Source organism: Onychostruthus taczanowskii, unplaced genomic scaffold (assembly GCF_017590055.1).
Source record: "Onychostruthus taczanowskii isolate IOZ18803 unplaced genomic scaffold, ASM1759005v1 scaffold18, whole genome shotgun sequence".
Taxonomy (NCBI): domain Eukaryota; kingdom Metazoa; phylum Chordata; class Aves; order Passeriformes; family Passeridae; genus Onychostruthus; species Onychostruthus taczanowskii.
In genome coordinates, this window is record NW_024499017.1 from 990460 (window position 1) to 1004884 (window position 14425).

The 14425-nt window shown below is 39.4% G+C and overlaps 1 protein-coding gene across 1 annotated transcript in view; it reads left to right on the plus strand.

The window, feature by feature from the left end:
* Positions 1 to 14425, plus strand: part of LONP2 (lon peptidase 2, peroxisomal) — a 37307-nt gene that overhangs the window by 11627 nt on the left and 11255 nt on the right. Inside the window, exons 8-11 of the mRNA XM_041400539.1 lie at positions 865 to 1006; positions 6814 to 6964; positions 7443 to 7569; positions 8594 to 8727. Of these exons, the coding sequence (XP_041256473.1) occupies positions 865 to 1006; positions 6814 to 6964; positions 7443 to 7569; positions 8594 to 8727 (554 nt within the window). The remainder of the gene's footprint in view (positions 1 to 864; positions 1007 to 6813; positions 6965 to 7442; positions 7570 to 8593; positions 8728 to 14425) is intronic.

A 14425-nucleotide genomic window follows, 5' to 3' on the forward strand; every position in this document is an offset into this window, starting at 1 on the left:
TTTATTTTGGACAGTAGTAAAGCAGATCGTATGGCAAAGCAGGCCTGTTCTGCTTGTCTGCTTTGTGAGGGTCATGAGCCAGAAACGTAATTCAGCACTTACTGTATCTCTTTCTTCTTAGAATTTCATGCTCTTAATTACAATGTTTTGAGTACTTATGGCACAAGCAGAGATGAGTGTGATAAATGCAGCAAACAAAAGTGTTATATACATCTGTAAAATGTAGTTGTGCTCTGTGTGTGGTTTGGAAAAAAGATTGTACTGATTTGCTAAATAAATTCAAACTCGTCATTTTTTGTTTCGTTGCAGTGTTCAGCTTTTCATTTTATACTGAAATGGCAGTAAATACAGTTCTTTTTGGTGGGTGTTTATTAAACCGTGCTGTCAAAGGGACTTTGACAGTTCAGCATAATTGGAATTTTGCTCTCTTTTGTAACGTGCTGTTTGAACTCTGTTGTGATGACAAAATCCCAGAATTGTAATTATGAAAATGTTTTTGTTAATGAGGATCCCATATCTGCTTCTGCTTGTTCTACACTAGAAGGATGCTGGTACTGGAACATGTTAAGATGTGCACAAGCTGTAAAGTTTGGATACGCTTTAATGCAAGTCATTATCTTTGCAGTCCAGCAGGTTCACCATGGAACTCAAATTTTCATCTGCTGCTACCATTGCTTGTATTAGCTTTGTTGTATTGTCCATATTTTTAACAAGTATTCCACAAATTTTTGCAAAAAAAGCAAGAATTGTTGCAGTACTCTTTGGTCTTCTATTTTGCCTGGAGTTTTATTTGTGATATTTTTGATGTTGCTCCTCCTGTTCCCTGTGTCACCACCCTGTTTCCCCATCCCCTTTCCTCTCCAGGCGCACCTACGTGGGCAGCATGCCTGGCAGGATCATCAATGGGCTGAAGACTGTCGGGGTGAACAATCCTGTTTTCCTCTTGGATGAGGTGGATAAGCTGGCAAAGAGCTTGCAGGGGGATCCTGCAGCAGCCTTGCTTGAGGTAAGAGGTGTTAAACTGCAAGCATTGTTTCATTTGGATTTTAAAAGAACTAAACTGGACTCAGAAGTTTCACTGGACAAAAGAAGGCCTGACAGTGCCAGCTCTGTTACTCAAATATCAGCTGCTGAGTTCTGGCACGGTGGGTTTCTGTCAGTTCCTTGGGCACAGTGCAGATGCTGTTGCACAGTGGTTAAGTAACATAGAAATCTCACTGAGTTGTACTTGAACACGAGGATAGATTTTGGGGTGTTTTCTGTATTTAGTGTTCAAGCCCTAAACATCACTTATTTGGGGGACTTCGGGAGGTTGATTTTTAATGATCAATGTTGTTAGCTAAGAAAGAACTGTAGAGGATCTAGACAGTAATTAGACTTCTTCAAGATTTCCATTTCTTTCTTGGAACAACTTTAATATATTTTTGAAGCTCTTGATGTGCATAATATGGACTAGATGCATGTCCTTTTAGGAGCATTTCTTTAATTAGTGTTGTAATTAACTTTCTGAACTGAGATTTTTCATGTAAGTCACAGATTCCCACTCCTTGACTGATTATGGTGTGATGAGTGTTTGGCTTGGCTAATTATGGTGTGATGAGTGTTAGCTTTCCATGAGAGTCAGGTTTTCCATGAGTGCATTTTTTCTGAACTTCTGACACTCAGATATTAATTAATCTAATTTTGAAGCATGTATTACAGTTATTTTATCACAAAAGTTTTAGAGTTGTCAAAGTTGATTTGCTTAAAGATCCAAATAACATTCTGGAGATGCAACTGATGACTTTGGTGAATGAGATAGTATTGGAATATTCTGTGAATCCCATCAAGCATTGAGATGTTGTTAATTAGGTTAGTTGGGCTTTCAGGAGGCCAGAACTGGAGTGATTATGAGGCAGATGAATTGAGACCTGTGCCTTGCAAGCTTCATGTATCATGTAGCAGACAGCAGTAAGGAGTTGTCAGAACCTTCATCCCAATTTGAATTTTCTGGAGTGTGATGTGATATCCCATTACAATTCCATTTTCCACTGATTTATGCATATTCAGTGCTTTTATTCTAGCAGTTTGCTGGAGAGAGGAAGGAGCACGTCCTCGGGTGTGGGGAAGAGCCAAAGCATTGCCCTTCCCTGGGCAGAAGGCTGTGTCCATTTTGCTGTGCCAGCACCGATGGCAAAGGAGAGAATGAGGGAGGTGCTGGCACAGTGGGGCTGGGCCGGGCTGAATTGATGAGGCTGCCAGGGCAGATGCAGCACTAATGCACGTGATGGTTTTAGTATTGTGCATGCTTAGAGATTCCTTGCACTGCCGTAGTTTTACACTCTGCCTTCTCTTTTGTGTTCTCTCTGGCTTTAGGGGCTGCCGTGCTCCCGCTGCAGCTGCACTGCTTCTGGCATGGTTCTGTACCTGCTTCAGTCAAAAGGAGAGGCATTAGTAAAAAGTACCCACATTTTTGGAGCTAGCCTGGCTCTCATTCACAGAAGTGACTTAGGGCATAATCCTAGAAGCATCTCAGTTGTCAGACCTGAGGTGTTGTAGCTTTGGTAGGTGGGGGTGAAAGTGGTTCTGCTAGTATTTGCCTACAGAGTCATTCTAACGACTCTTTTGACTGACAGTGCTTAATGCAGTGATTTAAATATGAAAAATGCTGCTTAAATTAAGGTGTCATGAGCTCATCTGGATGCTGTATGACATTCTGCAAATGAAGTGTCAATTGACTTCCTACAAACGTCATTATTTTCTTCCTGCTAGATAGTGGAAAATTACTGTTTTGACAAGGCCAACGAGTTCTTTGAAAATCAGTGTATGAACAGGCTGTGGTTTGAGAGCTCTGTTTTGATCTTTGCATGTTAACATGAACTAGTAGTAATTTAAATGTGCTAGAAAATAGCGTGGCTTCACTTCTTTAGCTTTTAAAAGTGACAGTTATGGTCCTTTACCTGTGTATTTCTCAAGTGTGTAGTACACTTTGTTAGTGTGCATGAAGGGCCTCAAAGTGCAAAGAAAACAAGCAGAGAAATATAATAAATACATTATTCCTTGTGCTATTCCTCTGAGGGATTTTATTTACAATTTCCTCTGTTTCTGAGTTTGCTCTCTGTTTCTGAGTTTGCTGATAGCTCTCCTGTCATTTGTCTTTTAGATACTTGAACTAAGCTGTCCTAATTCTAGTCAATGAATGGATAAAAATACCTGAAAATCTAATTTTTCTATTTAGCTGGCTGTTGTTAGCTATGCAGACACAATGATTTGGGATTTCTTGGAAAGAGTGTTCCAATCATGAATCCAGATCTGTATATTAATATTGGTAATTTTATTCAACCTTTGGGTTTTATAATTTTTTTTTTTTATTTCCTGCCCTTCAGTAGAGAACAATTGTGGTTTTCTATTGTATTGTTTGTGAAGGCAAACAAATTTAATTAATACTTGTTTAATTGGTTGTGTTTGAATTCTGGGTGCTTCATTGCTGCTTTGAGATGTTTCTGTTTTCTGTGTTTTAAAACCACGTTCTCAGGACTACTCAGCTCTGCTCCTGTCATGGATTTTTCCAGCTGAGCCTCATAAGGTTCACTTCCCACTGCCTGCTTGGGCTGCAGGGTTTATGTAAGCCCTGCTAATTGCCCATTAGCTACATCTGGAGAAATAATTGCTGTATTAACCATGGCTGGGCTGCTCCCGTGTGAGATCGTTGTATCTCTCTACTGCTGGCTAAACATCCTGAAGCAGGTGCTTTACCTCTTCTAATGGACAGCTCATGGCTGGACATAATAGCTTCATTTTCATCTGCTTCTCCTGGTTTATGTGGTTGGAAAGTCCATCTGGAGTGAGCAGAGGTGGCTGTTATGCTGGAGAGCAAACAATAGTCAGTGGTCACCTAACTGCTGCATTTGCTGTTCACACTGCTGCTCGTGTGGTAAGTGCCATCATTAACTATGAAGGGCACATCCTTTATTCCTTAATGTGTAGGTGTGTTAAATTCTTGCTGTCCACGACAGGGCATATTCAGGAAGAAAATTGCCGTCCCTGTGAGTTTGGTAGCAAAGCTTGCTTCTTTCTAATTGCTGGATATGTGTTCAGTCTAATGCTTCTGCAGAGCTGTTGCTTCAGCAAGACAGAATGTCTTCCTATTTCCAGTTACTGTTCATTAACAAAGGAATATTTTAGTCTAAATTTAGATGACCTCTGTTAAAAACAGAAAAAAACAGAAATGCATCCAAGTGCCTGATAGTGACTATTTGTATGCAGGGATATTAGGCCAGGAGCATAGCCAGGCAATTAAATGTTCATGGAATTTATTCTGGATTTTGTGGTAATAAAAAGCTGTTACAGAGAAGCCTTTGTATGCATGTGAGTGATCTGTCATAAATTAGCCAAGATATTTTGTGCACTGAATGTTCTTTTTGTACTTTGTCTTTCTGTATTAGTTGAGTATCTTGGAAAACTCTTCAACTTGAATTTCAGGACAGATACCTAACTGCAGAACAGTTCTATTTGCTTTGCAAGTCTGTTTGAAATACATAGGCAGGGCATTGGGTTTGTATTTTATGCTAAAAACCACTTCCATGACAAAGAATTATGAGTCCAGAGGATCTCCGGCCTTGTAAAAAAATCTCAGATAATTCACATTTTTAGATCTAATCCGAGTTGGTTTGAATTACAGTTTCCTTTATCTTTATTGGATAGTATTTTTTGTATGTGAGTACAGCATCAATATTTTGTATATCTTCATAAGTAACATCCTAATCACCAGCTTGGCACTTTGCAGGGTTCATAAGGATTTCTAGTTGCAGACTAGGAGAAAGAAATATGCATGTAAATAAATGTGCCAAAATGGCAATTTGGTCTGTCAGAATACATTGTTTTTCAACAGTTTTGGAATTACTTGCAAACACTTCAGCTGATAGACTAGAATTCTGTGGAAATATCAGAATAAAAGAGTAAGTTGAATTAGGATTAGCTGTTTAAAACAGTTTAGAAAAATTTGCAAGAGTAGAATTTGAGTGGGAAGCTAATATTTGGTATAGACCTGCTTGTTTTGAATCAGTTTGTAGCTGCTGTGCTTGCAGGCCCTGCCTGTTGTGTCTGCCTGTGGTTTAGGGCTGGACTGGGGGCTGGCTGAGGTAGGGCATATCTCTGATTTATCTATCAGTGGACTTGGCTTGTCAGGATGCTTCAAGGCCTTTACCTGTGTAAAGAAGGGAGTAAATGACAGCAGCTTCTTGCTGAAGAGGGTAAGAAAAGCTTCTGAATAGCTTAGAGCCAGTGCACAATGGCATTCACTGAGTTCCAGCCCTAGGTTCAGAATTGAAGCATATGCTTCCGTGTGTTTTAAGATTTCACTATTAAGGGGAATGTTTAACTGCTCTTAAATCTGTGCAGCTTTTCAAAATAAAATCCAAATTTATTCTGTTTTTTAGGAGTCAGCTGTGGTTCTGGCATTCTGTAATAGAATAATTTTTTAAGTTTGTTCTCATCATAAATTTTTCAAAATATTTTTTTCACTTTTCAAAGCCTGAGGAGATGTTAAGAGTAATGAAAATTGAGAATTGTTTCTTTTATAACTATTGAAGAAGTCCTCAAATTCAGTTGTTTTTTTTAATTATCAACACTGTTCTTGGCTATAGTTCAGGTTCTGTGCATTCATTTGGGTGTAGGCAGATAAGTTATTTTGACAGTGGAGTGCTGTTTCTCAGGAGCTGCATGGGTCCCATTATTTGTGACATGACATTTATTTGTGTGGGTGTAGCATTGCTCATTCATCATTTGGGAAGGAAGAGTGTGGCTGTACTTCAAGGGGATGTGAAGCAAAGGTGCTTCACAGGTGATGTAGAAGCCAGGAGTACATTGCTGTGTACAATGAACTTTCCATTTGTGGCACTGTTAAACAACCTACAAGACAGCATCTCAGTACCCTGGTGTTCTACATAGGTATTAAATCTAGGCAAGTGTTGTGTTACCACACAAGTTCTACTAAAAGCAATAGGAAGACAGCACAGTTATTGAAGCCCTAGTTCTACTTGTTCAGTAGATTTTTGAGGTTAGTCAGACTGTGTTTTTGTTCTGCAGTGCTTGTTCAGTTTTGTCTCCGTTGTTTTGGAACAAAAAGAAAAATTATTGTGCTGGGAAGGCTGGGGCTTGCCAAGGGTCAAAGCTTGCCTGGGATGTCGTGGACAATAAGAACTTGTACTGCTCCTTCAGTAATAAAGGCTGGACAAAGCAGAAAGAGTGGGGCAGGTGATTCTGTGACAGCAGATAAGGCTGGGATTGTGTTCTTCCCCTTGGTCTCACAAGAGAGATCTCATGGGCTGGTGTGAGAGTAAGAAGTAAGCTTAGAGTAAGAAGAGCTGCCAGCAGCAGGTGAGGGTTGGAGTGAGGGATTACTTGGGAGAATTCTCCTTGTTCCGTGGGACCACATGGGCTGCTTTTCCAAGGTTGCTGTGAGTCCTTGAAGGGCCACTCTGGCACGTGTGAAAGGTCTTGGGGAGGTGCTTGATGGTTGCAGAAATGCTGCAGCACCTCTAAAAGGTCATGCAGATGCAGCTTGGGGAGGTGCTTGATGGTTGCAGAAATGCTGCAGCACCTCTAGAAAAGGGTAGGAGCAACTCATGGGGCAGTGGCTTTTTGAACCGTACATGTGATGTGACATGTAGTCACAGAGTAATCCAGGCAAGGCAGGACTTAGTGATATCCATAACGTATTTCATTGCTGTAAGGTCAGATTTGACAGATCCAAATTGAATATAATAAAAATGTGCATATTTTATTTACTTCTGATTGAACAATTGTGTGACTTTTGTGTTCACTCTTGTTAAGGTCTTGGATCCAGAACAAAATCACAGTTTCACCGATCACTATCTAAACGTAGCCTTTGACCTATCCCAAGTGCTTTTCATAGCTACAGCCAACACTACAGCTACAATCCCACCTGCCCTGCTGGACAGAATGGAGGTCATCCAGGTGCCAGGTAACACTGCAGTGCCTTTATTGCATGCCTGTTGCAGGCCCTTAAACAAGTTTGGGGTGTTCTTGCTGAAAGGAAAAGTACCTCCTTAAGGAAAGCCTGCCAGGAATTGAGTGCATGGCTGGGGTCATTAAAAGGGACAAGGCAGGATGCCTCTGCTGTGGCCTCTGTCATGGGAATAGCATTTAGCATTGCACTCAGGAAAATTCAGTTCCAGGTCTGTGGATACATTCTGTAATGATATTTTCCTTCACTGATTTGTTTTTCAGTTGGCTGATGCATCTTTTTAAGATTCCAATGGAGAAAGGGGTCTTTGAAATACTAAAATTCTCTTGTTGTTTGCATGGAGTTATGAATAGCCACAAAGGATCATAGCAACAGCCTTGTAAATTATAGCTGGGGGAGGTTTTTTCTTAAATTCAATCAGATAGAATTGTAAAAAATAAGATATTTGATTGTACTGTTTGGGTTTTTTTTGGAGGATACACACAAGAAGAAAAAATTGAAATTGCACATAGACACTTGATTCCTAAACAGCTTGAACTACATGGTCTGACTCCACAGCAAATACAGATTCCCCAAGTAACCACTTTGGGCATAATTACCAGGTAAATCTGTTCATTGCTTTCAGTTTAAAATGCCTTCCTTTATAAATCAGTTTATAAAGTGGTAATACAAATATATCTTAATAAGTATTGTCCTTAATAGCTTCAGCAGTTCAGCAGTTGGTAGCTTATGGAATTGCTCTTTCCCTGGCTCTTGCCTTCTCTAGAGAGCATCCTTTCTGTAGAGAATTCCTTCTCTTGCTCTCCAGGTGTGGCTCACAGTGGTTGTGCTGACACAATTGCCAAGGCCCTGTGAATAAACAGGAACACCTGGGGCTGGTGTGGCTCCACTGTGTGAAGCCATGGCAGCAGACAACATGCAGTTTTAAAGAACCAAGTTATATTTCTGTCATTTTCATACAAAAAATGGAAATTACACTTCCTTTCTTTTCCTTGTCACTTGATGGATACATTTGTTTAGATTTAGAATTAGATTTAAAAAATTAAAATAAAGGGTTTTTAAATAGCTTCTATTCATTAGAACTGGGGTTTTTGTTAGACATGACAGCAAATGTATTGATCAAAACATCTTTTGAACTTGAAACTAGCTCATTTCCAATGGAAAAAGTGTACTGATTCAATGAATTGAAGTATTTTATGACCAGCATTTTGGCTGTTTTGTGTAGTGTTATTGCCTGGTGCTTCTTTTTCGTTTGTAGACTAAAACAACATATTATTTTATGGCTCAGCTTCCAGTGAGCTATAGATTTTAAGTTTTAAAATAATTCTTCCTTTTCATTTTTACGTGTCCAAGAAGAGCTCAGTGCTATTGGACATTGCTTAGCATTTCATGAAGGTTTGGCACCAGCTGTCAGTCCTGTCTTCCCACTCAGTCATTTGTCTACAATTTCATCAGCAACCACAATTATTTTGATAAAAACAAATTATTTTTTCCTATGTACTAGAGTAGTCCAAGCTTTTGGTACGTTTCCCAGGCGTTTTGTGTGCCTGTGTGCTTAGTAAGGAGTGTGTTTCCATTGCAAAGAGCTCTCTCTTGCCAAGCCCAGCCCAGCTGTTGTCTCTCCAGGTACACGAGGGAGGCAGGAGTGCGGGCCCTGGATCGGAAGCTGGGAGCCATTTGCAGAGCAGTGGCTGTGAAAGTGGCAGAAGGGCAGCACAAAGAAGCAAAGCCAGATCGTGCTGAGGTGGGGGAAGGAGAAGGTGTGTATCTTCAGCATGTTCTGTTAAAAAGGGAACTTCTAATGCAGTCACTAGGAAGCTAATGTAGCAGCTTTTTCTCCTATTTCATTCTTCTTTAAGGACTCTTGTTTTCAGAAGCCTATCAGGCAGATAGTGTGCCATTATTATTATGTACAGTTTTAGTGCTGAATTATGACTTAGGACATAAGCTGAGTAGTTTCAGCCTGCTGAGTTGGTAATTGACAAGTTCAGTGCCTCTGTTTTATGTCTTAGGGGTGCAGTTATGATTTGTGTATGTCTTCCTAGGTTTTTTTAATGCGACTCTTTCGCTTCTTTAAGCACAGCTGTAGTTCCTGCTAGCTCAGAACTCAGTCTGGTTATTTTGTTGTCCACTAAAAAAACTGTCTGTTTGAAGGGCTCTGAAATTAGAATTTTCATGTGCCTTTAAGACCATGCTTATTCAAAGTCTCTTGGAGCTTTGGTGAAGTCGCAGCCTTGGTTACTCTGGTCTTGTTTCCCATGTGTACAAACAGTGTTTTATCATTTCCAGTCATCAAACAGGCTGAAAAGAAACTAAATACAACACTCTCAAACAGCAAAAATACCCAGGTAACTGCTTCACCAGTAAAGGTAGGTCTCTTTCTAGTCTGAAAATGGGAGAGGGAAGGATGAAGTGAGTTGAGTGTTCTAGGATCACTGTAATGTCTGTGAAAACTGTAATATGAGAACATTGAATTTGGCACTGTTTGCCTAAGCTGGTTCAGCTTGGTTTTCTCTGAATGTTTGGCTTAAAGGCAGTGAGCTCTCACAGTAGCAGTGACTGAATCCATCAGAGATCCTCCAATTTAAATTATCCCATCTACATTAAAAGGCAGAGGTTTTAAGACATTTACCAATGGTTTTCTTTTTATATTATGTGTGTGTTCTCTACCTTCTGTGCTCTGAAGGACTTTGTGAAGTCAAACACTGACTTGTTGATGCTTCTGTGATTGTGACTGCTGAGCCTTTGGCTGTGCTGGCCCAGCTCACCAGCACCAGGTGGTATCAGGCGTCCTGGCTACTGCACCTTCTGGATGGTAATTTTGACAAGTCATATTTGCAAAGTAGGTAGCTGTGTCTAGAATGTGTTTCAGAGGTCTAGTGCAGCTGCTGAATAAAAAGAGACGTTCTGCTCTTCAAGCATTCTGGTAAAATAGACAAGAGGTAGGTTCAGAGCACAACTCATGGTACTGTAAGAAGAAACACTTTATTATTAAGGCAAGTAACAAAAAGGAACTGTATTAGACATCTCAGTCCAGTGAGAGAGTTATTTACCATGTTAAAATTAGCACTGTGCTTGTGACTGAGGTATTTACACTGTTAAAATTATACACTGTTAAAATTAGTTCTGGGCTTGCAACTTACCAAAGCTAAGTGAAAATAGCAGCCCAAGTGCTTTAAAAGGGAACAAAATGCTGGCATTTTTGGTTGACCCAGTTTGGAGTTCAGAAAGAAATGAGCTGTGAAGAGTTGCCTTTGTACTTCTGAAGTGAAAACTGTCCATAAGAAAAAGCTGTATTAATAAAAGGGAATCTGAGGGACAGGTGTCTCTACAGTGAAACTTTGCTGTTATAAAGACTTGTACAGAATGGTGCAGTCTACAAAGTGTTTGTTATAATGCACTAATACTGTGCTTACACCCTGGTGTGTTTTACAGTGTGTCACTTGCTGGGAGTGTATGAGAGTAGGAGCCTTTTAAAAAATACTTTTGTTTTCATTCTGTCTGTTGGAAACAAGTAAGTGTTCAAAACAAAGCTTGTAAATATCTCCAAATACTTGCAAGTTGATGCAAATAATAGGACTTGTAGTCTAAATTGGTTTCTTTGGCATTTTTTCTCCTGTTGATTAGTGAACATTTGTGCAGTTGTGCATCATGGTGATGAATTTTTATATCATATAATGAATTACTCTGGAAGATTAGTTGATCAAGTTCTCATCCCTTAGTAGTTTCATTTAGAATTATTTTTTGATTTTTTTTTTCTTTATAGAAATACCTAGAAGTCATTTTTGCTTCCTCCATTTGTGTGTTGCTGATGTGAGACTGAGACTCTGCAGTTAGTGCATTGGTATGCCTTGAGCTGTGACTGGGAGAGGGCAGAGTGCAGGCTTGCCTTGCTTGCTAAAACATAATTTATACCTGAGCCAGAGCATGGCCAAATCCTGCCTCGGTGCCTGTAGTGTTTATTCAGCTGAGTGCCTCTGGCTGGTGGGTTGTAGTAAGAGTTAAGGACACTAGGTGGTAGAATCACAGGCTTTCCACCATTCCATTGATTAAATCAGATGATTAACTCCAGGGAGAGCACCTGTTTTCAAGGCTTTGTAAAGATGAGGCTTTTGCCACTTTGGCAGTGGGCTCTGGGGAGGGAGGGCACTGCCCTAGCAGAGCTGGAGACTCTCTCAGGCTGGGTTCAGCACTTCCCAGCAATGCACCACTGAAATGCACGGGCAGCTCGTGGTGCCTTCCTTGCTCCTCTGACTCCTGAACTTTCTGGAGAAGTTGGTGAGTGCAGGAATGTTGGTTTGTGTCAGTTGTTGAGTTTGCACAGGGAAGTTCAGCATTTTTCAGACTCTCTGAGGAGTCGTCCCTGTGTACAGCAGTGCTATCTGATACTTCACTGAAACACTATCTCAGATTTATGAGACACTCCTTGAGTCTTTTGACACTACAAGAAATTCTAGGAGTCACAAAAATATGTGAAACTCTCCTTCCTATTTTAGTGCAACTGCCTTGAGAATACAATGCAGCAACTGTGCACTAAGGTATCCTATCATGGTACAGCAGTTGAAATCCAGAGTAAAAAACAATTTGTCTAATTCAGACTCAAAGGGAGATTTAGGACAGGTAATATTTCATAACTAAAAGTGATGAAATGAGGATTGTATTTATGTTGAAACCAAGGCTTTAAACATACTTAAAATTTTCATAACCCAGCAGTACGGAGCAGTTTGTTACACTCCTTGTGGATGAAACACTTGGTTTTAAACTAAATACAAGTTTGACCAAAGTGGTTAATGTGAACTGACATTTGAAATCTGCTGAGCATCAGTCCCAGGGTGGTGTGACTGCAGGTACTCAGGTCTGAGCTCTGCTGACCTTAGAGAGCTTCCAGCTCTGCAGACTGCAGTGTGGGCCTTTTTCTGAAATTTCTGAAAATTGCTTGGAATTACTTCTCTGTAGGAGGTCAAAAAGGCATAAGTGTTCTGAGAAGTTTGGCTTGAATATAAATTAATTTTGAAAGTGTTATTTTTTTCCATGTTAATTTATCTTAAATATTCCTGCATGAACACCTCACCTTCAAGTGTTTCAAGTACACATTGTTATTGTAGGTCACAAATGATGGAATGTAGTTATTTTGTGGAAAGAACTTTTCTGATGCTGTGGGGGGAAGTGCACATAGCATTAAATTTAAGCATGTAAGTAGGTGCAAACAGGATTAGGGTCCCAGGAAATTGTTCCCTTCCTAAAGAAACACTTCCTAAAAGTTAGGTGCATAAGATTTAAGTTTGACAGTGGAATGTTGCTTTTAGGGTGCAGTTTCATGTTGTGGTTGGCTTTGAATGTGAACTGTTGTCAGCAAAAGCAGTCCCATCCTTCTCTACCTAAATGCAGTTTTTTTGGGGAGGGTTTAGTTTGGAGGGGCTAAAAGAATTCTGAGTCTATCTGTTGTGTGCTGAAGCATCTGCTGCTAAGTCAGATGAGAAAGAAAGAATGTTATCATCCCTTTAATTGCCCACAGACTCGAAACCTTGTCCATCATACTGATGTTCTTTTTTATGTCTCTTTGTAGCAATTCAGCAAATCAGTATGTGTTATGTTAAAAACTACTTTAAAATGTTAGGCTTCTATTTTTCTATCTTGGTCAGTAAGTATGGCTAGAAATCTTTGGGTTTAAGACTTGTGTTGCTAGTGCTTAATTTAAATCTGTTCTATTAGGAGATGAGAAATTGCTGCATGTTGAGGAAGTTTTAGACTTTTGTATTATTTTCATTACATCTGTGGAAGGTAGGAGTCTTACTTTTTTAAATATTTGTGCCATGAAATGTCTATTAAGAGTAAATATTTAATTACATTTAATAGTTCATTGTCAGTATGTTTTCTTAGCAGTCTGTTTTATTACAAATACATTATTTGCATGTGAGACTTTCTTTTATTTTGGGAACTTGCAAAGACAGATTCCTGAAGAACATTGTGATCTTTGAGTAGCTGCAGATTCTGCTTGGAAAATTTTACAAACAATCTTTTTTTGGTTGGTTGTTTTTTGAACTTATTTTTGGCTACTTGGGGAGGGCTATGTGTTGTTTATTTTTAGTATTACAGTTTTTAAATGTTAAAACAGCTCAATACCAGGCTGCTTTTGTGTAAGCAGACATGTAATAGCAGAGCAGGAGGTGCTTCCTCTGGTGCAGTTTGGAGCTCTGCTAAGGGCACTTTTTGACCTTTTAGTTTATTTTGCCAACTTGTCTCAAACTGTAAGATGATTAAGCTGCTGTCCTAACGAGAAGTTCTGTTTCTGGAAACCTGAATTGAAGTGTCTTGTTTTAGATAAATATGCCATTTAGCTTGTACTGTGGTTTATGGCTGTTAGTCTGGGGTAGGTAAGGAACACAATTTGTCATTGTTAGTGGAAATCTTAATTGCTTGTGTCTGTATGGATTCCTCATAGTCAGCACCTGTTTAAAGATGATAAACGAAGATGGCTTTTTCCTTCAAAGAAGAAGTTAAGAGTTTGTAATTACATGTTGGGACCTCGCTGTATGCTTTTCCAGAAAATTAGATAATGCCAGAATTTAGTTTAACATTTTTAGAAAAAGTCTGGAGTTTGTTATTGTTACAGATCATAAAACAAGATCTACTCATTAGATCAGATAAAGGCAGAGAAGAGAGTTTCTGGTTCTTTTAATGGGGCAGGGGGCCTCAAATTCCCTGATTTGTTTATGAGGAGTTTCTGTATACAGAGCTAGGTGAAATAAATACATTTGTGTTTGTTAGGCAGTAAAATCTTGTTATAGAACAAAAGCAGCTGGTTTTAAACTAAATTTTGTTTTGAAATCTGGATTGCATCTCAGATTATCAAACAGTGTTGAAATTGCAGTCTGAATTGCAAGAATAGCATGCAAGGTCAGGTTTCCTAGACTTGCCAGTATTTATGTCTTTGAATTTATTATGTACAAAAATAGTAGTTTAACAAAAGCAGAGAGACATGCTGGAACAACAGCAGGCATCTGACTAAGGCAGTGTTTGCACTAAAGGAATGGGATTTAGCCATGGAGCAGTGAGTTGTACAATGCAAAGATCAGGGGCTGTTGGATAGGAACTGTTAGACTGGAGTCCTGAATGAAAGCTGAGTTGCTGCTGTCATGTTAACAGTGATATGGAATGTTTTCCTTGATGCTCTGTTAAGGCATTAGTGAGAATTGCACAGTCACAAAATTATCTGTAAAAAGGCCTTTATGTATCAGGATTAGTAACAGGAAAGTTTGTATCTTGTGAAAGGAGACGTCCTCATTCCTCCCTTCTGAGAATTGCTTTTGCACCACTGACCACCTCTTCACGTTATGGTAAACAGATCAGTGATTTTTGTTTTTCTGTACTGGTTTGAACTCTTGGATCTTCAGTTACTGTGCATGCATTGATGTGCAGAGGAAGAACCAGAAAGCTCCTTTTCAAACTAAAATTAGA